This window comes from Mustelus asterias, chromosome 18 (assembly GCF_964213995.1).
Source record: "Mustelus asterias chromosome 18, sMusAst1.hap1.1, whole genome shotgun sequence".
Classification (NCBI taxonomy): Eukaryota; Metazoa; Chordata; class Chondrichthyes; order Carcharhiniformes; family Triakidae; genus Mustelus; species Mustelus asterias.
The window spans coordinates 40,345,123-40,368,726 of record NC_135818.1 but is presented as its reverse complement, the minus strand read 5'-3'; the positions used below and the strand labels follow the sequence as shown (position 1 = coordinate 40,368,726).

General features: G+C 40.5%; 1 protein-coding gene across 6 annotated transcripts in view; it reads left to right on the top strand.

Annotated features, from left to right (window-relative positions):
- The window catches only part of gemin2 (gem (nuclear organelle) associated protein 2), a 42,832-nt gene extending 21,367 nt beyond the window's left edge, over positions 1 to 21,465 (top strand). For 5 of the 6 annotated variants that reach the window (XM_078233811.1, XM_078233813.1, XM_078233812.1 and 2 more), the window contains 6 exons: positions 3,659 to 3,778; positions 7,150 to 7,194; positions 10,619 to 10,687; positions 17,504 to 17,614; positions 19,724 to 19,782; positions 21,186 to 21,465. In XM_078233811.1, the coding sequence (XP_078089937.1) occupies positions 3,659 to 3,778; positions 7,150 to 7,194; positions 10,619 to 10,687; positions 17,504 to 17,614; positions 19,724 to 19,782; positions 21,186 to 21,222 (441 nt within the window). In that variant the 3' untranslated portion in view covers positions 21,223 to 21,465. The remainder of the gene's footprint in view (positions 1 to 3,658; positions 3,779 to 7,149; positions 7,195 to 10,618; positions 10,688 to 17,503; positions 17,615 to 19,723; positions 19,783 to 21,185) is intronic. The other variant, XR_013500020.1, reaches the window with a different exon arrangement.
- The last annotated feature ends 2,139 nt before the right edge of the window (positions 21,466 to 23,604 follow it).

The window sequence follows — 23,604 nt, the reverse complement described above, 5'->3', positions numbered from 1 at the left end:
GCCACTACTTTGGTAGAAAGGATGAGCTTCAAGCTCAGCACGTTGCCCTCTACCAAACTGCTTCATGCTCCTTGACAGTGACAACAGACCATCTGGCAGACCTGCCAATACACCAAGCATCTCGGTGTAGATCAAAGTTAGGGCTTTGCAGCACACTGCCCAATTGAAATCCTTGAGTCTCTTGCAGCAGAACACATGCAATCTCACTATCTTGTAAGCTGATCTAGCTGTGTGCCTGGGGACTCACCACAACTCTCCTATACCCACCTCTAAACTACATGCAATACCGATGGCTAGGATTGTGAGATCAAGTGATAGTGCTTCTTAATTACTGGTGTAGGCTCTCTGTCTTTTCCTCTTGGTTTTGTTGACGTTGTCCAGGTGGCAGACCTTGGGTATCTAAAAATATAAAAGCAGAAGGTGGGGTGGAGGAATTGCATCTTTCAGTATGAAGGAAGAGTGAGAATAGAGTTGAGAAGTGGCATAAGGCTTTAACTCTCCATTCCCTCAATGTTCTCAGCAGCATTGGAGGTTGCAGGCTCTGTTGCCAGTATCATTTTCTGAGTGATTGAATAGAGTGATGGAGGCACTCTCCAAACCACCATCCCCACTCTCCTCTTTTGCTGCCTCCTTCAAAAGAGAGGACAGAAAGTTTGATTGTTCTGGGTGTTGTGCCTGCGAAAGCTGAAGCTCTCTGGAGGCAGAAATTTGGGTATGAGGCTGGCATCATTGGAAAATTAAAAGCAAAATACTGCAGAGGCTGGAAAATCTCAGCAAGTCTGACAGCATCTGTGGAGAGGGAAAAGAACTAACATTTCACGTCTTGACTCTTCAGCTTTCATTGAGAAATGTATGGGAGAGATTGTGTTTGTGAATTTTGGAGGTCAATTCTGAGTGCTACTAAGTACAGGCGGGGGTGAGTGATGGGGGTGTCGTGCATTGGGCAACTTGACAAGCTGGTACTTATGAGTATGCGAGGTGATGTGAAGATGTATTAAAAATAAAAACTAGAAGCAGGAGTAGGTCGTTTGGCCCTTTGAACCTGCTCTGCCATTGATTATGATCATGGCTGATCATAAAAATTAAAAATCCTGATTCACCCCCCCTCCCCCTTCTCCCCATATCCCTTGATCTCTTACTCCCAAGAGCTATATCTAATTTCTTCTTGAAATCAGAAAACGCTTTGGCCTCAGCTACTTTCTATGGTAATGAATTCCACACATTCACCACTCTCTCCTTGGATGAAGAAATTTCTCCGCACCTCAGTTCTAAAAACCCTTATCCTCAAACTATGGCCTCTTGTTCTGGACTCCCCCACCATCAGGAACATTCATTCTGAATCTACCCTGTTAGAATTTTATAAGTTTCTATGAGATCCCCTCCCACTCTTCTAAACCCCAATGAATACAATTCAAACCGACTTAGTCTCTCCTCATGTGACAGACCCTGTCATCCCAGGATTCAGCCTGGTAAACTTTCACTGTACTCCTTCTATAGAAAGGACATCCTTCCTCGGATAAAAACACCAAAACTGCACACAATACTCCAGGTATGGCCTCACCAACACCCTGTACAGTTGCAGCAAAATATCTCTCTAACTCTACTCAAATCCTCTCGCTAGGAAGGCCAACATACCATTTGCCTTCTTTACTGCCTGCTGTACCTGCGCGCTTTCAGTGACTGATGCATGAGGACACCAAGGTCTCGCTGAGTATCTATCTACCTCTCTCAATTTACACCCATTCAAGTAATAATCTGTCTTCCTATCATTGGTACCAAAGTGAATAACCTCACATTTATCCACATTATACTGCATATGCCCACACACTCAGCCTGTCCAAATCACACTGAAGCATCTCTGTATCCTCCTGCAAGCTCACCTTACCGCCCAACTTTATATATCTGCAGATTTGGAGATAATATATTTAGTTCCCTCCTCCAGATCATTAATATTTAATTCAATAGCTGGGGTCCTAGCACACCCAGCGGTGCCCCACTAGTCACTGCCTGCCAATCGGAAAAAGACCCATTTATGCCAAAAAGACCCACCTTAAGTTATTAAACTTCTTTCTGCAGTGCTACCATGTCTTCCTGGCCAGACTCTGAACATTGACCTTCCTGTCTACCTGCTCCCACACTTTTTTTTTTTAAGGACATTTCTTTAGAGTCTACTAGCCTCTCGGAAGAATGGCCTCTCTCCTCCCATGCACCTGTCACTAAGGCCTTCAGAGTAGCATCTGTGAATGTGGAAGTCGTCATCTTAAGCTGGTGCTCCATTTTCCATCACTTTAAATGCATCTGTTCGTTTTTGTTTCAGGCTGGTTGTTGCAGTGCAGCTTCCCTTTGAGAGAGACAGACTGCCTAGGAAACAGTGCTCCTCTTGCACGCTCTTAGATCCATATTGCACGTGCAGTCAGCCAGTAGTGTGGGTTGCACTGGACTACATGGTACAATCATGGTAGTGAGGAGGCAGCATGAAAGTTTGCTTGCTTGCTTCCTGTCTCTAACAAAACAGATGCAGACAGATCTGGGGTCATGAGCATTGCCCCTAATTAGTGACGCTGACGAATCTTAAAATTAGATACATGTAAATAGAATTTTATTTTAAACATTCCTTCAAATGTTGGTGAAATGGGTAGTTTTAGGAATCCGCTAGTTAATGTAATGCACACCAGTTCAGTCCTCGGTGTGTACTGAATTAGCTGATACACAGTGGAACTGGAGGAGGAGGATTCCGATACAATTCCTAATTGCTAAGGACTTGTGTGAAGATATAGGTTGAAGACTGTTTTGAATTTGGCTGTGATGCCCTCCACCATTGAATAACCTGCCTAATTCCTATCCTATCTGACCAGGATTGTATGTGAAGAATAGTCATTTGGGTGAATTACTGTAGGATGATTAGCACCCACGCAGCTTTACCTTAGTGAAGAGCCAACACCAACAGGAAGGCAGAGGAAGACGGTTGTTAATTTTACAACTGTTGTAACTGAGTGTGTGATTGAAATAGTTTACATAATATAATGAGCTGAAGCAGGTCCACTACTTGGTTAATTAGACACACAGCCCAGAGCTTTAAACAAGTGAGGCTTATTCATTCACATCAGTTCTGTCTTTAAGTACAGTAATCAACAAGATGCTAACAGGGATTACTTTCCAGCCTACACCTCCTCACTTTCAGTTCATTCTTCTCCATTACTGAACTAGTTTCCTGCCACCTTTCCTTACAGGCTGGGAGCCATTCCTGATTTAAGAGCAGTGAGATTTTTTTTATACTTTGCCTCGTCATTCTGACATTTTACATAAACATTTTATAATTGTAAAAATTTGTAAACTTTTAAAAGCTTATGGCACTCGTATACCATCTCTCGTGCTTTATTACAGTGACCAGTAGGTGAATGCAGATCTTTTTTTGCAAAAGGTATAATCTTGATGTGTTATTTTGTGTAAAGTATGGGTTGGTTAAAGTTAACACAAATAGCACTATTGGTTATGAAGAGAAAACATTATTCAGCGATATCTTGCTGCCATCTAGTGACAGCTGAATGGTTTTATTTATTTGGTATGCTCAGTGTGCTGTGAAAGGTTAAACTATCATCTCTTTAAGAGATGATAAAACATTTTTCTGAACTAATTGAAATTCCTGTCAACTTTACAGCCAACACTTGATGATGAAGAAGGATGGAAGAAGTTCTGTCTTGGACAAAAATTGTACTTGGGTTCATCTGTATCACCACTCACAAATGAGCCTGATAACCCAGGCATTGACTATGTGCAGGTGACTATTTTCATTATGTACGTATAAATAGCACAATCCGAATTCAGCTGCTTCTATCAAGTAAATCTTTGTTTGTTTTGTACTGAATAGATTAGATCTCTTTTACTCTTGGAATTGATAAAAATCCAAGGCTTAGCAATTATTTTTGCACTGCTTTCAGTTTCATTCAAATCCAGTATCCTTTTTGCTCTCGCACATGTTATGTGACCATATCAAACTTGCAGGGTGGGAGGGGGTGCGGCAAAGTTAAAGGCTCCCCTGAGAACAGTAGAAATTTATGCTTTGTCATGAAGTTTACTGATCCCATATGCTTATGACTAAATGAGTAACAAAGTTAGAATTCAACAAATATAGCCTTCAAGCCAACTTTTAGGAAATCTGTCTTTAGTTTCACTCTTAACTTGATTTTGTGATGATTCAAATATTTAATCATCACCAAACTGATTAATAGAATGGGACAAATCATTATTATTGTTAGAAAAAGTTATACTGATGAAAGATACTTTGATAGATCAAAGAGTGCCAGTTCAGTTATATTTATTAGTAATCCTGATGCAGATCTTGTGCTTTTAGACATGTATAGGAATATATTTCTAGAGGGCTTTGTATGTATTTGTCATTGGGGACAAAGTATTGACCTAAAACTCAACAAAACCCTTCATGACTTCAATCAGTACCCATAGAAATAATTAAAACAAAGTGCTTTATGAAATATGATGACTTGGTATATAATCACAACTCTACTGTATGACGTTGTACTAGCCAGTGGTATTGAGTAATAACAATTAACCTGTTCAGTTGAATTAAAATGGGTCTTGAGAAAGCAAAAGGTAGACTAGATTTTTGGAAGGCATGCTACTGAAGCTTTGGTGAATTAATTGAACATCTGGCATCAGTAACATTTGAGCCTTTCAGCAAATACAAATTACTGGTGCCAGCTGCTGATGTATTTGTTTTATGGCTGCAAGAGAAGGATGCATATCAAAAGTAGAAGAGTGACACTTGGATGCTCTTCATATGTGTTGCATGGCAAATATATCTTGCCAATGTAGTAGCAGGTCTGTTGTGAAATGACCCTCAACCAGATTTGGCAATCACAAGCCGCAATGCTTATTCATCAGTACAAGTGCAGACGCTTTCACATTCAGTGTGTGGGTCTGGAACATTTGTTGTGACAGATGCTAAGCGTGAGCACCAAAAGGAGCCAAGATAATGTGACTGTCAAAGGAAATAACAGAAAGCTGTGCCTGCCATAGTAAAAGGCAGCAATTTAAGCTGCAAAATAGCTCTCACTTTTGGCAAAAGATCATAAAGCATGGAAGTAAATTGGAGTTTTGAGTACGTACAGGAGAAAAAAAATTGTTTAAGAAACTTCGTTTCACTACTGTCCTCCAGGATGACGGAGAGGCAGGTAGTTTTTTCCAAACATGGGTATGTGTGGGGAGTTAAATCCCCTAAAAGCTATATCAGACTGGCATCCCAACATCATCCCACCCACTTCTGAGTTTCACCCAGGGTTTGAAAGTGAGAGGGAAGCTACTGGGTAAGTAATTTAAATATTCTAATAGATAATTACAGTTTTAACCAAACATTCTGGCTTTCCTGAGTTGTCAGCAACTCGCTCGGTTCAGTTCAACCAGGTGAGTGTGCAGCAAGGAGTGCTTCTTCAGTGAACTGACAGGTTGGGAAGCTGTTGATCAGTGAAATGGAAAAACTCTAGCCAAGGCCAGGTGAGAGTCTTTTCATATAATAGAATCCCTACAGTGCAGAAAGAAGCCTTCCAGCCCATCAACTCTGCGCCGACTCTCCAAAGAGCATCTTCCCCAGGCCCATTCCCCCATCTTATCCCTGTAGCCCCATGCATTTGCCATAGCTAATCCATCTAACCTATGTATCTTGGAACACTAAGGGGAAATTTAGAATGGCCAATCCACCTAACCTGCACATCCTTGGTCTGTGGGAGAAAACCCAAGCAGACACGAGGAGAACGTACGCACTCCACAGTCACCCATGGTTGGAATTGAACCCAGGTCCCTAATGCTGTGTGGCAGCAGTTCTAACCACTGTGCTACCATGCCACCCGACAGTCGACAGGCAGGGAATACGTTCTCTCAACATATGTGAGCATCAGGAGGCTTGGGCTTTTGTATGTTGCTGCTGACATCTACAGCCTTCTGAAATAAGATCTCCTTCCTAGTGAAACAAGTGGGCACACATTTCAAGTGACCATCAAGTTGACTGGTGGGCCACCGCCCCTCCCACCCCACCACAGGTCTCTGCTTGCCCCTGATGTGTGCGCTCTTATACAAGGAGAGTTATGTGTTAGAAATGGCTACCGTAGCTGGGTGGATGGACATTTGTGGGGGGTGACTAAGGAATGGGTGTGAGAGTAAATGGGATCAGGGTGAGTGCTGGCTATTGAAGAGAGGGCAATGAATGGAGCTGCAAGATGTGTTAAGTTGAGAAGGTTGGAGGGACCACACTTCTTTTGTTGACTTCCTCAATCTTTGTCATGCGCTGCTGCTTAACTGGAGAGGCTGTCCACTTCCTCCCATCCTTGAGAATGCTCACCTTGCTGCAGTCCTTTGGATTTCACAGCAGAAACTCCAAGCAAAAGTCTTCTAGAGTCTCCTTACCATTCCTGTGTCGCAGCAGTTTCAATGCAGTTAGGTATTATAGATCATAGAATCCTACAATGCAGAAAGAGGCCATTCGGCCCATCGAGTCTGCACCAACCACAATCCCACCCAGGCCCTATCCCCATATCCCTACATATTTACCCACTAATCCCTCTAACCTATGCATCCCAGGACACAAAGGGGCAATTTAGAATGGCCAATCAACCTAGCCCGCACATCTTTGGACTGTGGGAGAAAACCGGAGCACCCGGAGGAAACCCCTGCAGACACGGAGAATGTGCAAACTCCACACAGACAGTGACCCGAGCCTGGATTTGAACCCAGGTCCCTGGAGCTGTGAAGCAGCAGTGCTAACCACTGTGCTACCGTGCCGCCCTTTGTGACACATGTCAGTGTACCTCCAAATAGAAATTCAGCTCATCAGTCCACCTACCCACATTCAAAGTCTGCTGCATATCACAATGGATTCATGACCCTCTTTAGGTCCCATTGATAAATTCTGGACCTATGCGTCTTATCAGTTCTTCTGCTTGGGACTGAACTGGGGATCTGTGAAATCTTTATTTGTAGTGTTTAGCAATTTGCAGCTCTGTGCTTTTTGCTTTGGACACACAAATACTTCTGGAATTTTTCATTATTATTTATATTTTTGCTTTCCTTTTGAAAATTGGACCAAAATCAACTGAATGCAGTAAGTTTCAAGTTGCTATATATCTTTGGTCTGTTTTACAGGTGGGATTTCCTCCCCTGTTGAGTATTGTCAGCAGAATGAGTCAGGTATGTGCAGATTTTATCTTTTTGCTTTTTTAGCAGTAAGCAAAGGCTGACTTTAACTTTAGACATGATACAAGTTCTGATCTATGGTCTCGATCTAACAATCTTAAAATGATGGCTCTCTCAGCTGCAAATGCAATCTAATCACAAGTTTCTAAACCAAGGAAGACATAAACTTTATATGCTTAAAATTAGATCCTGTGGCCTTGAAGGAATACTTTTGCAGCTTAGCAGAATATTGTATTCTTTAGTATAAGACCTCATTTTTTCTAAAACAGTACATTGTATGAGCAATACTATAGGAGATAGACTAATAATGTTTTAAAAGGTGCATTAGAACATACACAGGTTGTACAACAAATGTCTTGTATGGTTCCAAGCTGCAATCTGGCCTTTTTAATTGGCCGAACAATTAAATTTGAATATGCCCTGAACCTTGCTGACCAATATACTGACCTTAAAGGACATAATTACACCATACCAAAGCAATATTTGCTGCATTACATCATTAGATTGTATCAGAAATCACCCAGCGACAGACTGCTCTGTTCAGGATAGCCAACTTTTGTAAATGGCTATGAGACCACAACTGTGGATGGTAGGGCAACAGGGAAGAGATGGAAATTATAGACTTGAGAGAGAAATGGTGAACAGGGGTGGGGTGGCTAAAGGAAATGGGTCTTTCTCATCCACCATATGCAGGCCCTTCACAACCTTGTACCTGTTCCCAGGAGAACCACCCCATCCTATCAAGTCTTTCCTCAAGGCTGCAATGTTCCAGTCCTGACATCCTTAAATTGCTTCTGTACCCTCTCTAGTGCAATTACATCTTTTCTATATTTAGATGACCAGAACTGCAAGCAGTACTCAATTTGTGGCCTCGTGTTTTATACAGAAATGAGAGAGAGCAGCACAGACAATGGGCTGAATGTGCTTCCGTGCTGTAATCAAGCAGACTGTTTTGGCTCGAATGGTGTCAAACTTCGAGTGTAGTTGGCGCTGCACTTGCCCAAGCAAGTGGTGCATATTACATCATACTCCTGATTGGTACCTTCTGGATGGTGACAGGCTTTGAGGAGTCAGCAGATGCTGCAGAAAACCCACCTCCGAGCTGCTCTTATCGTCGCAACATTTAGATAGCAAGTCTAATTAAGTTTCTAGTTAGTGGTCACCATCTGGAGTTTGATAATGGAGGATTTGACTATTGTAATACCACTGAATGGGAAGGGGAGGTGATTCAACCTTTCCTTCTTGAAGGTGGTCTATCATTATCTGGCCTTTGTTTCTTGAATGTTACTTGCCATTTGACCCAAATTTGAATGTTATCCGGGTCTTTCTTCATGCGGACATGGACTGTTTCATTATCTGAGTAATTGCAAAAGGAACTGATTTGTTTGTGATATTGGCATTCAATAATCTTGCCCTCATTTGTTCTAGTTTGCATCAGTTTCTCTCTATATTTTAATTACAACAATGAGTTATAAGTTGTGAATACGGGGACATTGATATGTTAAGGAAGTGGACAAAGATCTGGCAAATGGAATATAATGTGAGAAAATGTGAAACTGTTCATTTTGACAAGAAAAATAAGAAAGAATCCTATTGAATAAATTGAGAGAGATGCAGAGCTCTTGAGATTTAGTGATCTGGATGACCTAGTGCATAAATCACAGGGCTAGTATGGAGGTACAGCAAGTAATTAGGAAAGCTAATAGAATGTTATAGTTTGTGAGAGAAATTGAATAAAGTAAGGAGGTTATGCTTCATTTGTACAGGACACTCTTGGAGGACTGTGTACAGTTTGGTTTCCTTATTTAAGAAAAGATCTAAATGCAGTAGAAGCAATTCAGAGAAGGCTTACAAGACTAGTACCAGGAACGGGTGGGTTATCTTGCAAGGAAAGATTGGACAGATTAGCTTTATATCTGCTGGAGCAAGAGGTGACTTAGTTGAAATATCCTGAGGAGTCTTGACAGGGTGGATGTAGAAAGGATTCTTGAGAGAATCTAAAACTGGGATCTTTATTTAAAAATAAGGGGTACCCATTTAAGACCGATGTGAAGATTTTTTTTCCTCAGTCGTGTGTCTTTGGAACTCCTTTCTGAAAAAGGCAGTGGAAACAGAGTCTTTGAATGTTCTCAAGGAAGAAGTAGATGGATTCTTGATAAACAAGAGGATGAAAGGGGTAGGCCAGATGTTGCAGTCAGATCAGCCATGATCTTATTGAATGGCCAAGTGTCCTACTACTCCTAACTCGTGTGCAATATATCAACACTATAATGCAGTCTTCATTACACTTTATAATCATTTCCTTATCAAACATGCAAATACAAACAATAATGGAACTCAAATACCAGAATACTAAAACACTTCTAGCATTCTTTTAAAACTGTTAATAAAAATGCAGTTTTACTTCGGGGTGAAGTAGCGGCCCTGAATTACCTACAATAAAAGTTCATCTTCAGACTCAGCACAAGTACCACCATGGAAATGGTTTTTCATTTAATAAACTGTTACAATTTCCAAAGAGACTTTTCTGCCTAGACTTTTAATCCATGACTCCTCTATTCTGAAAGTAGTTAGTAGCTGAGCTATAGATCCATAGGTGGGTGTATTGGCTCCCCCACTCCTATTATTCCAGAAGTGGCTTTTTTTTTACATGACTGAGCTGTTATATTAAATTGAATCGCAACAGCACACACAGACACAGCCTTTCGACTGGGATTCTCAGTAACTAGAGGGTTCCTGGCTGTCTTTTCCCACTTCCTAACCGAGTTATTGAAGCACCCACGTGTTACCTTGGCATAGACCAGTTAATAAAGCTGGTTCAGTGCTGCACCAGAATTGGCATTTGATTCATAAGAGTAAGAATAAGAAGTCTGCGACTGAAGAGATGCAATAACCAAGCAACTAAACAAACAATACTTTATCTTAAGGGAAAAGTTAAATGAACACACCATTAGCATCAATATTTTTAGCATGTATAAAGTTCCCCAGTGGATATGTCAGGACAAGTTAAAGTGTGTAAATATTACAAAAAGTTTGAGGATCTTTCTCATAAATGGAAAAATCTCTTATCTTTGAGTCAATATTCATTTCATGGTGCTGGTTTCTTATTGAATGTTTGTTTATATACTAACTGAAAATCAAAACCAATATCTAACTACATTTAATCGGTGGTGTTTCCAATGGTCAGAAGAGTAATAGCCAGCATCATGTGATTTCTTAATGGGATAATTATGCTTAATCAGTTGCCAGTTTTAGCATGTTAGTCAATAGTTGAAAAATTTTTGTTAAATCTCTTACAAGATATCATGTAGAAGTGCACAAGTGCTCCTTGTATCAGATTCGGCTTCAGTTACTTGTTTCTGTTCACTGAACCTTTCGCAAGACTATTCATGATTTGTCTTTTGCTTTTTTTTTCCAGCCCACTGTATTTAACGCATTGGAATATCTAATTAACTGGTTTGGCGATAAAAAATTGTATCCAGAATTAGTAAGTGGATTTTGTACCTCCGATAGTTAGCTTTGCTTTAAATGGGTTGGAAGTACTTGTTTGGTACACTGCGAGTTGTTGGAAATGAGCATAAATCATGGAGGTATATAATTAAGCCCTGAAACATTTTTTCCAACCTCTACTTCCTGCCTACCAATTCTGTGCAGCATCTGCAAAGGCAACTAGCTACAATCCATCTATTAGCATGAATACACCAAAAAACTTAATTCTATATTACAATTTTTTTTTAAATTAAGGTAAGTGTGGTAAGTTGAGACCACAAATAAGGTGGTTGAATGTATTATTAGAAGAATTATCTTTATATAAATAATTACAGTAACTCAGTAGAATAGTAATAACTATTAAAACAGGTCTTGCTTACAGGTCACTCTTGCAAAATGAAAAGCCCTCAAACGCACACATGCTCAGAACCTTCAACAGCCAGTAAAACAATTGAAAAGGCTCATAAGAACACTGTACTCTAAATGATAATCTGTAACACTTCTCCCCTTTCTAGTAAGTCTTTCTAGTAAGAAAATTGTCTCGGGTGAACACAATACCTTGGATGGTAAATCCGGGAAAGGGAGATGACTCAATGTGTCCACATTTGCTGCTGTCTTTTCCTGTTCTGTGCACAAAATTGTCCTGATAGGCTGACAATGTAAGCACCCAGCGCTGTGTTCTTGCGAGGCCAGAGATACATTCCGACTCGACTGAAAAAAACTCATCAGTGACTTATGGTTGGTACATATGATGAATGAATGACCATAGAGGTACCGATGGAATCTGTTCGCTGCAAAAACGATAGCTAGACCCTCTAAGTCCAACTGTGAATATCCCCTTCAGTGTCCTAGATGCAAAACCAATGGGTTTTTTGGACCCGTCCTTCATTAAATGAGAAGCCCCACACCATACGGTGAGGATAAGTTCCCTGTCTGCATCAAAATAGACTTGCAGATTTGCCGATTGCAGCAGCGTTTTCACATCTTTGAAAGCCACTGCCTTCTGTGCGGACTGCTATTTTCATTTGGTTTCTTTGTGCAGAAGTAGATACAATGGAACCATCATTGACAGGTCTAGCAAAAACTTTCCATAATATTTATTAAGTCCAAAAATGACCTGGGCTCTGGAGCTTCCTTAATAGCTCAAATTTTCTCTTACAAGAGGTGAGGCTTGTGCACTGATTCTGTAACCTAGATAATCTACACTTTGCCTGGAAAATGCACTTGCTCCTCGTCAGACGCAGACCTGCCTCTAAAAACCTTTTTAAAACTTGATCCAGGTTGCTAAGATGCTCCTCCTCAGTCTTCCCCATAACCAAGATGTCATCCAAGCAGACCACAACCTGAACAATTCCTATACTAGGTTGTCCATTGTCCTTTGAAAGATCGCTGGACTAGAGGATCAGCCGGAAACCAAATAATTAAGAACATAAGAAATAGGAGCAGGAGTAGGCCATCTAGCCCCTCGAGCCTGCCCCGCCATTCAATAAGATCATGGCTGATCTGACGTGGATCAGTACCACTTACCCGCCTGATCCCCATAACCCTTAATTCCCTTACCGATCAGGAATCCATCCATCCGCGCTTTAAACATATTCAGCGAGGTAGCCTCCACCACCTCAGCGGGCAGAGAATTCCAGAGATTCACCACCCTCTGGGAGAAGAAGTTCCTCCTCAACTCTGTCTTAAACCGACCCCCCTTTATTTTGAGGCTGTGTCCTCTAGTTTTAACTTCCTTACTAAGTGGAAAGAATCTCTCCGCCTCCACCCTATCCAGCCCCCGCATTATCTTATAAGTCTCCATAAGATCCCCCCTCATCCTTCTAAACTCCAACGAGTACAAACCCAATCTCCTCAGCCTCTCCTCATAATCCAAACCCCTCATCTCCGGTATCAACCTGGTGAACCTTCTCTGCACTCCCTCCAATGCCAATATATCCTTCCTCATATAAGGGGACCAATACTGCACACAGTATTCCAGCTGCGGCCTCACCAATGCCCTGTACAGGTGCATCAAGACATCCCTGCTTTTATATTCTATCCCCCTCGCGATATAGGCCAACATCCCATTTGCCTTCTTGATCACCTGTTGTACCTGCAGACTGGGCTTTTGCGTCTCATGCACAAGGACCCCCAGGTCCCTTTGCACGGTAGCATGTTTTAATTTGTTTCCATTGAGATAGTAATCCCATTTGTTATTATTTCCTCCAAAGTGTATAACCTCGCATTTCTCAACGTTATACTCCATTTGCCATATCCTCGCCCACTCACTCAGCCTGTCCAAATCTCTCTGCAGATCTTCTCCGTCCTCCACACGATTCACTTTTCCACTTATCTTTGTGTCGTCTGCAAACTTCGTTACCCTACACTCCGTCCCCTCCTCCAGATCATCTATATAAATGGTAAATAGTTGCGGCCCGAGTACCTGCGGCACGCCACTAGTTACCTTCCTCCAACCGGAAAAACACCCATTTATTCCGACTTTTTGCTTCCTGTCGGATAGCCAGTCCCCAATCCACTTTAACACACTACCCCCAACTCCGTGTGCCCTAATCTTCTTCAGCAGCCTTTTATGGGGCACCTTATCAAACGCCTTTTGGAAATCCAAAAACACCGCATCCACCGGTTCTCCTCCATCAACCGCCCTAGTCACATCTTCATAAAAATCCAACATGTTCGTCAAGCACGACTTTCCCCTCATGAATCCATGCTGCGTCTGATTGATCGAACCATTTCTATCCAGATGCCCTGCTATCTCCTCGTTAATAATGGATTCCAGCATTTTCCCTACTACAGACGTTAAGCTGACCGGCCTATAGTTACCCGCCTTTTGTCTCCTTCCTTTTTTAAACAGCGGCGTAACATTAGCCGTTTTCCAATCAACCGGCACTACCCCAGAATGCAACGAGTTTTGATAAATAATCACTAACGCATCCACTATTACCTCTGACATTTCTTTCAATACCCTGGGATGCATTCCATCCGGACCCGGGGACTTGTCCACCTTCAGTCCCATTAGTCTACCCAGCACTGCCTCTCTGGTAACATTAATTGTATTAAGTATTTCTCCTGCTGCCAACCCTCTATCGTTAATATTTGGCAAACTATTTGTGTCCTCCACCGTGAAGACCGACACAAAAAACTTATTTAAAGACTCAGCCATATCCTCATTTCCCACTATTAACTCCCCCCTCTCGTCCTCCAAGGGTCCAACATTCACTCTAGCCACTCTATTCCTTTTTATATATTTATAAAAACTTTTACTATCATTTTTTATATTAATTGCTAGCCTAGCTTCATAGTCTATCCTTCCTTTCTTTATCGCTTTCTTAGTCTCTCTTTGTTGTTTCTTAAAATTTTCCCAATCACTTGTTTCTCCACTATTTTTGGCCACTCTGTACGCAGCTGTTTTTATTTTAATACTCTCCTTTATTTCCTTCGTTATCCACGGCTGGTTCTCCCTTTTCTTACAATCCTTGTTTTTTGCTGGAATATATTTTTGCTGAGAATTGTACTTGAACAACCCTTTATGCATTTTGATAGTCATGTTTTGCTTCGAATCTTTCTCTCGAATGAGTTGTTGATGTGCCTGGCTCATCCTTGAAACCGTCTTGCCTCCCGCAAGAGTTGAAAATAAATCTTCCACGCTAGGTAATGGACAAGCACCTAATTTGGAAAACCTGGTAAATGGTGAGCTTGTAATCACCACATATCTGTACCGTACCATCATTTTCAAGGACAGGAATGATTGGAACTGCCCAGTGAGAAAACTGAATAGGTTCAATGTTTCCAAGCCTTTGCAGCCATTCCAGTTCCTCCTCCATTTTCCTCCTCATGGCCTAGGTCACAGTCCTGGGCTTAGAAAAGTGAGGAATTGCTTGAGGATATAATTTCAGTGTACTCGGTTCATCCTGGAACATGTCTGGATACTACTTAGCAAGATCTTCAGTCACCTTGTGCTTGATCTCACCCCAGTTCAATGGAATTTAATAAGCCAGTCACACCCTAGCAAAGTCAGCCTCTTCCCTTCTGACCACAAGGATATGTACCCTTGCTTCTTAGCTATTATACGCAATATGTACTTCCAAAGCCCTGAGCAAAGGTATGGACTCCAGTTTACGTCCAAAGATTATTCTCTGCCGGAGTAAGGGGTTAGATTGGACTCTAAGCTTGGTCCCACATAAACTTGTAGGTTTCCTTACTAATTACAGATGTGGAGGCTCCTGTGTCCATCTCATCTTGATCTGTTTATAGTTGAGTACAACTGTAGCCAAAATAGACTCTGCTCGTGCCTCATTGATATTGAACATGTCGTAAGTTTGTGCATCTGCCTGCTCCAGGCTTTTCACATGGTATGTAACTGATTGAGGCTTCTTTGAATTAAAATCTTCTAGCTCAGCCCTCGCCTTACTCTTTGTGCCGTTGCATTCTTTCACTAAATGCCCTTTCTTGTTGCATTGGTAATAAACAGCATCCATAATGTGGCCCTCCAGACCTAAAACTCCACTCTCTTCACCTATTCTGCAGCTGCTTTCTGTACTTGGTGCAAAACCCCTGCCTGGCCTGCTGAATATCTCTGAATATTAGCAGCCATTTCCATGCCCTGTGAAATTTCTAGAGTCGTCTTAAAACTCAGAGTGGCTTCCCCCAACGGCTGAATGCCCTTTCTAAGCATTTCTCCTAAAACTGCCCCGAAATCGCTGTTCTGAAAGCTGACAGAGTTAGCCACTGATTGACCTGCTTTTCGAAAATGGCTGAAATTTCAATCTTTGAACGAAGACTAAGGGCTTCAGATTGTGGATCAAAATAACTAAATCTGCAAATGAAATCTCCCCTGGTTTCCGTGGCATGATGTGGAGATGCTGGCGTTGGACTGGGGTAAGCACGGAAAGAAGTCTCACAACAGCAGGTTAAAGTCCAACAGGTTTATTTGGTAGCGCAAGCCACAAGCTTTCAGAGCGCTGCTCCAGCAGCGCTCTGAAAGCTTGTGGCTTGCGCTACCAAATAAACCTGTTGGACTTTAACCTGCTGTTGTGAGACTTCTTTCCGTGGCATGGCCAGATCCCTCATCAGATTATGTCTTCGCCCCATACACACAGGAGAATCGAGCATTGCTTTGCCTCCTTTTCTATTCCATTTGCTAAAGAGAAATGCTGCAACCTCTCCACGTATTCCGCTCAGTCCTCGCTTCTGTTGTCAAAAGTTCCGACTGCCCAAACGTACCTGAAATTCCAAAAAATAAACCCATGATGTAAACTAGCTACTCGCTGTAGTGCAACCTCCTGTTGCCATGCTGAACATTGAAAATCTTTGTTTTCTCTTCACTTGCTGTTTTCTCCTTGTAGCCAAAAGACTACTTGACCACAAATAGTCATTGAATGGATTAAAGAATGATCATCTTTATATAAAGGAGTTGAACAGTAATAACTATGAAAACAGGCCTTGCTTACAGAACACTTGCAGACTGAAATACCCTCCCAAATCTCACATGATCAGAACTCTCAACAGACGCCAGTAAAACAATTCCATGAGAGAAAAGACTAATAAGAACGCTGTAGCAATAAGGAAAATGTATTTTGGTGCACCCAAATTCGCTTTGTATCCAACTTTGGCTCACCTAGTAGATCATTCCAAATACTTTTATTAGCAGGGTAAATACATAGGGTTATAGGGATTGTTGTCAGTGCAGACTTGATGGGCCGAATGACCTCCTGTGGGCAGCACGGTGGTACACTGGGTAGCACTGTTGCCTCACAGTGCCAGGGACCTAGGTTCAATTCCGGCCTCCGGTCACTGTCTGTGTGGAGTTTGGACGTTCTCCCTGTGCCTGCCTGGGTTTCCTCCGGTTTCCTCTCTCAGTCCAAAGATAAAGCTAAAGTTTATTTATTAGTGTCACAAGTAGGCTTACATTATACTCCAGTGAAGCTACTGTGCAAGGTTGAGTGGTCATTCTAAATTGCCCCTTAATGTCAGAGAGATTTGCAGGGTAAATACATGGGATTATGGGGCTAGGGATTGTTGTCTGTGCAGATTTGATGGGCTGAATGGCCTCCTGCACTGTGGGGATTCTATACTTGCACCTTTTGGGTGAAAATATATATATTATTTACTGTGCACTAATTTAAATGTATTCTGACTTGAGTTTACCTTGATCTAATATTCTGGATTCACCTCATAAGACTTACCAGCATGATAACATGATTGGCATGAGTTACAAGGAAAATCTAAAACAACATGGACTGTATATGCTCAGTCTAAGATTGAGGATGATTTTAGAGGTATTCAAAATGATAAAAGGCATAAACAAGGTTTTTTCACAGTTGATAAATTGAGGTCAGCTGGCTGTGATCTCAATAAGAGCTTGCCATGTAAAATTGTAGATTCTTGCAGAGTCATTAGTGTGGTAAGTACGTTTTGTCACAAGCAATGATTGCCACATTGATTACAGCAGTTAAAAAAGATGAGATCTTTTGTAGAAAGCAAAATCTTGTGCCTCTTTTCCTCTGTTGCATCTAGATCATATTGTTTTCCCATGTAGGATCCTAACACGAGCAAAAATTCTCAGTGGACAGTACTCCAACACTGTTGTGAAGAGCATGGTTAGATTTCTCTGACTACCACCTAGTTGGATTCTGGAGCTTCAGAGCATTTAATCTTTCTCAATGTGTTGCTTTCTTTGAACCAACTATGATGTATCTATGCCCCATTTAATGCCAAAATTGTACAGCATACTCCTAAAGGATGGTCTGGCTAGTCTGCATTATAAAAATGTATGTAGCTTGCTGTGTCAGTGCTGTGTTTCAATTTTTCCTAGGGCAGATGGTTATATGCATTGTTAGCCTGCATAGAAAAGCCACTGCTACCTGAGGCACATTCTCTTATTCGACAGCTGGCTAGAAGATGTTCTGAAGTTCGTGCCAAGCTAGTAAGTATATGGGTTTTTTTTTTAAGGAAATATAGTAAATGCATGAAATTTTGAAATGGTTTTGTTCGATAATGAATTTCATCCTCCTTGCTCCATTTCATTGCTGAAATAGGTCATTTTAGTGTGGCACAGTTTCTGACTTGTGCACCAGTAAATATTGTTTCTCCATCTTGCAAGGTCAAAAATGCAGTTACTGAAGTTATTTACTGGGGATGTTGTTGCAGGTGTGAGTTGTCATTGTATTTCGCCAGGGCCAGTACATTGGAGCTTCAGTGCATTATGTCACTGCTATCTATTGCAGTAGAGATCATATAAATCTGGACACTGCCATCAGGAGACTAAGCAACAAACTTATTGCCACACAATGGATGTGATGGCAATGCAGTAGATGAGATTGATGCAACAGATTCAGCAAAGGGTAAAAGAACGAGAATATGTCTATTTCGATGTTCTGTCGATCAGTAATGATAAATAGGAAATCAGAACTTTCTGAACATTTTTTATCTAAGCCCATATCCCTTTTCTGTTAAATTTTCTCCCTTCGCTGAGGTTATTTGTACCTTTTTTTGGCAGTATATTTTCAATAGTCACCCTCCCAAATGGCTGTTCCTCTTGTGTGAATCTAGACAGTGTGCATCAATGGTTTTTATGACAGCTGGGGTATTACAACTGAGCTTGAACCAATCTTCAACAGTGTCTGCTGTCATGTTTCCAACAGGCAATCAGGATTATTTGGATTATGTCTTACTGTAACCATGAACACTGAATTCTATTTATAGTGCCTTCCTGCCATTCAAACGTGACAAACTCCAGATGTAGGATTGAACCTGGCGCTTTCCTGGCCAGAATGAATCAGCTGCTCCTGCCTTAACCAGTTAAACCATTTGCACCACTTTGTTCATTCCTCAAAATTGTTTTCATTAAGCACTTTAGAAAGATAAAGGTTGCTCCAATGATTGTTTCTTCTTGAAAGTAGTGTGGACACTGTGTTGGTGCAGTGATGGTAATCTATTTAATGAAAGTAGTGTGGACACTGTGTTGGTGCAGTGATGGTAATGTATTTAATGAAAGTAGTGTGGACACTGTGTTGGTGCAGTGATGGTAATGTATTTAATGAAAGTAGTGTGGACACTGTGTTGGTGCAGTGATGGTAATGTATTTAATGAAAGTAGTGTGGACACTGTGTTGGTGCAGTGATGGTAATGTATTTAATGAAAGTAGTGTGGACACTGTGTTGGTGCAGTGATGGTAATGTATTTAATGAAAGTAGTGTGGACACTGTGTTGGTGCAGTGATGGTAATGTATTTAATGAAAGTAGTGTGGACACTGTGTTGGTGCAGTGATGGTAATGTATTTAATGAAAGTAGTGTGGACACTGTGTTGGTGCAGTGATGGTAATGTATTTAATGAAAGTAGTGTGGACACTGTGTTGGTGCAGTGATGGTAATGTATTTAATGAAAGTAGTGTGGACACTGTGTTGGTGCAGTGATGGTAATGTATTTAATGAAAGTAGTGTGGACACTGTGTTGGTGCAGTGATGGTAATGTATTTGTACATTTGTTAATATAAACAGAGGTACTGTTTCTCCTGAAACTTTGTTTCAGAACAAAAAATCAAATGGCCTTTGGTCGATGGTTTGCTTATCATCTTTGCAGATAGGAGTTGTGCTTCGTAGAATGGTGGAGAGAAGATGTAGGGTGCTGTCATACATAGCAACCTGCATCTTATTTTAGCTAGAGACAATGGCCTTTTTGCTTTTGTACGATGGAAGATGACTACCAAAATAATTACCAGATCACCCTGTGCTGAACAATTGTACTTTTGTAGAATGGCAGGGAAGAGCTGGACAAGTTTACCCTGCCTTTTATTTTAAAGCTACTGTCTCTTGCTATCTGGTCTTCCATCTATACAACCAAGAAAGCTGGTTGTTCAAGTCATCAACCTTTACCAGAGAAAGTTCAAATGACCAGCTGCACAGACGTGTTTAACTTTACATTGTTCCCAGTGTGTCCTTTCTCACCAAGTCCACCTCATCACCCAGCCACCCCCCCCCCCCCCTTCCTAACCACCTACTAAAATACTATGTTTTTACTCATTTTTCTTTTAGGAAAATCCAGAAGATACAGAATTGTCAGCAGTGAATTTACTGATTTGTTTAGTTGCCAGGTATTTAGGAAACTTTCTTTCAACTTCACCTCTGCATGCTTGAGTTTGTCAAATTGAAGAGTCTTACCCCTCAACTGAGGAGTATCTCCCATCCATATAAAGATGTACTAGCAGAACTTTGTCAGTATTTGTATTCTTTTCTATTTATTTTAATAACATTGCAATAACTCTATTCATGTTTCAGTGGTAAATTTATAAAGTATAAATGAAGCTAATCAAGTTCAAGAAACAAAGAAAAGAGGGAACCATAGGCAATTAGCCAGGCATTAGTAATGGGGAAAATATCAGAATCTTTGATTAGGGACATGGTAACAAGGCACTTGGAAAATCACAATATGCTAGGCAGAATCAATGTGGTTTTCTGAAAAAGAAACTGTTTCACAAATCTATTGGAACTTTTTGACATTATAAACAGGAGATGAGAGGGAACCCGTGGATATTGTAGATTTGGTTTACCATAAGGCATTCAAAACAGGTTGGCTGGAATCTTGCCAAAAACTGGCAGTGTCAGGATCTGACTGAAAACTGTCATGATGCTCTCCAGAGAAACGGGCAGGTTTTCTTTCCAGATCTTGTGGCACTTTGTCACGAAAAAGCGTGAGGGTTGGGGCCTAAACACTGCAGCAAAGCCATGATGCACAGAGATTAGATGCAATTTTTAAAGAGCAAAAAATACCTCTTCCTCCTGCCCCCCCCCCCCCCCCAACCCCAAAACAAATTGGCAGCATTTCCTTCCTCTCTCTCTCTCCACATTCCCCACCATGAGATATTGTGCCAGCCTGTGCCCAAGCATGTAATTCTCCCTCAGGGCCTATACTTACCTTTGCGCCCCCCATAGGGATCCCTCACCAGGTTCACGTCCGGGTGAACACTGTTGTGAACCTCACCCACGTCACATCGGCGAGGTTTGAAAATACTGCGTGAGTGAGTGGGTGTGGGTGGGGGTGGGGGGGGGGGGTGGGGGGTGGATAAGGTCAGTGCTCGGACCTTGGCTAATTACAATCGAGGTGGGGAAAGTAAGCTGTGAGGAGAATATAACAGAATAATGTACAGATTGGTTAAGTGATTGACAAACAGGTCATGTATAATTTGGGGAAATATGAAATTATCATTGTGTTTATGAACAATGGGCATAAGACACAACCGCAGGCAGGAAGGCTTCTGAAACAGCACAAGTACTCCATTTTCTTCTCCATATTTAAAATTGCAAAGTAGTGAAGCCAGAAATAAAAAACTCGAGAATACAGTGCAATAGAAGTTAGTTTAGGCTCTTTCTGGATGAATTTGTATGGAACAAATGGCCATCCTTATTTGTAATGAACTGTGATCGATAATAGGGAATTTACTTTCAATATGTAACTTTTGCTAATGTCCCAATGTAAATGTTATGTTAATGTTTTCAGGTATTTTGAACAGCGTGACCTCGCAGATAATGATTGACGTGATTGCAGTCTGGACTACGAACTCTTTCTACAATTTTCAACATTGCTTATGTTAGCATCTTTACTTTTTAAAATGTAGACCTTTCTATTTTGCTGGCACAAACTTATTGTCTTAAATTTCTTTGATATTAAACTCTTTTATGGAGAATATTTAGATCTACAAGATAAAATGAATCAAAGGTTAAAAGCTAGTTGTGTCAAATCACTTTGTTTTAAATAAATCATTTGACTAGTTTTGGAATTGTTTGTTACTGGCTGTTGTTTTAAATTCAGTAGTTTCTGAGACTGAGGGATTGATTAAGGCTTGTTATGATCTTGGTTAAGATTTGTAACCGGGATTTCAGATTTTCTTTAAAGTTATTTAACTGAAAGAATGAGCCACAAGATTTTGTGGTTTAAACAAAAGAATTTTTACTATACAAGTCAAACAAAGTACTATCTTTGCTAACACGCTACACTCTAAAACGCTGAATCAACACAAGTTAAACACAAACTAACGGGCAAATTGCAGTCACTTATAAACTACAAATTGCACAATAAATAGCAGATACAACTAGGACAGATATTAAGCTTGGCAGTTCATCCAGCATATATTTCATCAATCTGTCATGCAGTCCTTAAGAACGTTCTTCCTCGCAAAATATTTCAGCTCTTCTGGCATTTAACCTGATTGTCAGCTGACAGCAGCGCACAGCATTCCACTGGCATGATCTGAACCAAAAATGGTTACGTCTGCAGAACCTCTTCAATGCAGTCTGGATGGTGTAGATCCACTAATATTATCTTCAAGTAACAAAAACAGCTGCAGCAACTATATGTTTGCTTATTCTTGACGTGTGTGTGTGACATATATAAAATAATCCAATCAAAATTTCAGTCTTCAGAAACTGGTACAATAAAATTGCTTTCTTAGTTTCCTTTTCAGTTTTTCTTTTAGTTAGGGTCCAACTTTTTTTTAAAATCAAAGCTTTAAAACCATGGATTCCATGATGGACTTTAAGTATACTCAGTACAGTAAAAATCCTTGCATTATTTAATTTACACATTCTCAGAAGAACGGCTACAATTAATTACTGTATCCGGTCACAATTGGTCATCTTAAAGCAATACGTGGATGAAGCTAAAACTGATGCACTGAACCAGAGAAAGCTCAAGTGGCTTGGAGAAAAAAACCTTGGTCTGTATTTGAAAATTAATTTTCATAATGTACTAATTTGCAACACAGACTACTGTGTCCCACAGGAGTACCTAAACTATTTACAAAGCAGTTGAAAATATAGATCTAAAGGTAGATATGGGATTTAATTGAATAAAATAGTATTTGGTATTCAAGTTAAATGTACTGTAGCCATTCATGATGCTAATTAGCATGATTACAAGTACTCTATACATTACAGATGTGAACCATTCATTTGAGGAACTCTGAGCTCCATATTAAGATTAGAAATTCCTCACTTGTGCTTCATTGATTAGAGAAACTAATTTTACAATGAATGTTGTAACATAGTAAAACACTAATACTGAATTCTGCCCAAGCATCAGCTATTAGCCTAAATATTTTTTTAAACTAAAATTTAAGTACCCGGATATTTCAGATCTCAAGTTAGAATCTTAGTTTACCTAAATCGTGCATCCACTACATTAAAGCAGCAGCCATATATAGTTTAATGAATAATTAACACGTGGTATTTAGCATCTGATATATTTTACTAGTGTCTGTCCAAGTTGCCTATTTATAATAAGTTGAGTCCTGAATTGCTTCTGACTTCTACTTGAACTATATTTTGTGCCTTTTCAACAATTAACATTTTAATCTACTAATCCAGTTGAGAAATATATACTGGATGCAGCATTTTTATTGCGGGCTATCCTGTCTGGAGACAATACACATCTCTTTAACCTGTGCTTAATGCTCCCTCCACCCACATTGTCTGTATCTTTAAGATCTGGTTGGCTGTAGGGATTCGCATTCTAATCAGTATTCTGTAACTTGATTTTGTGTCTGTGCACTGTTTGAGAGCACATTTCCACTCCATCTGATGAAGGAGCAGCGCTCCGAAAGCTAATGGTATTTGCTACCAAATAAACCTGTTGGACTTTAACCTGGTGTTGTTAAAACTCTTACTGCATTTTTATTGCACCAGGGCATTTTGTGAGCACCTGTAAAACATGGTATGGGCTCAGTTTAAAAACCAGTGGGGCATTTGTTCCCTGACATAAACCTATGATTAACTAAGCAATTTTTAATTTAAGATAATTGACAAAAGAATGAGGGAAGGTAAATTATTTTTGCGTATACAGTATAATTTGGAATGCATTGATGGTGATGGAAGCAGAATAATTCAATAGAATTAGTTATATAGTGGAAAAAGTAAAAAGA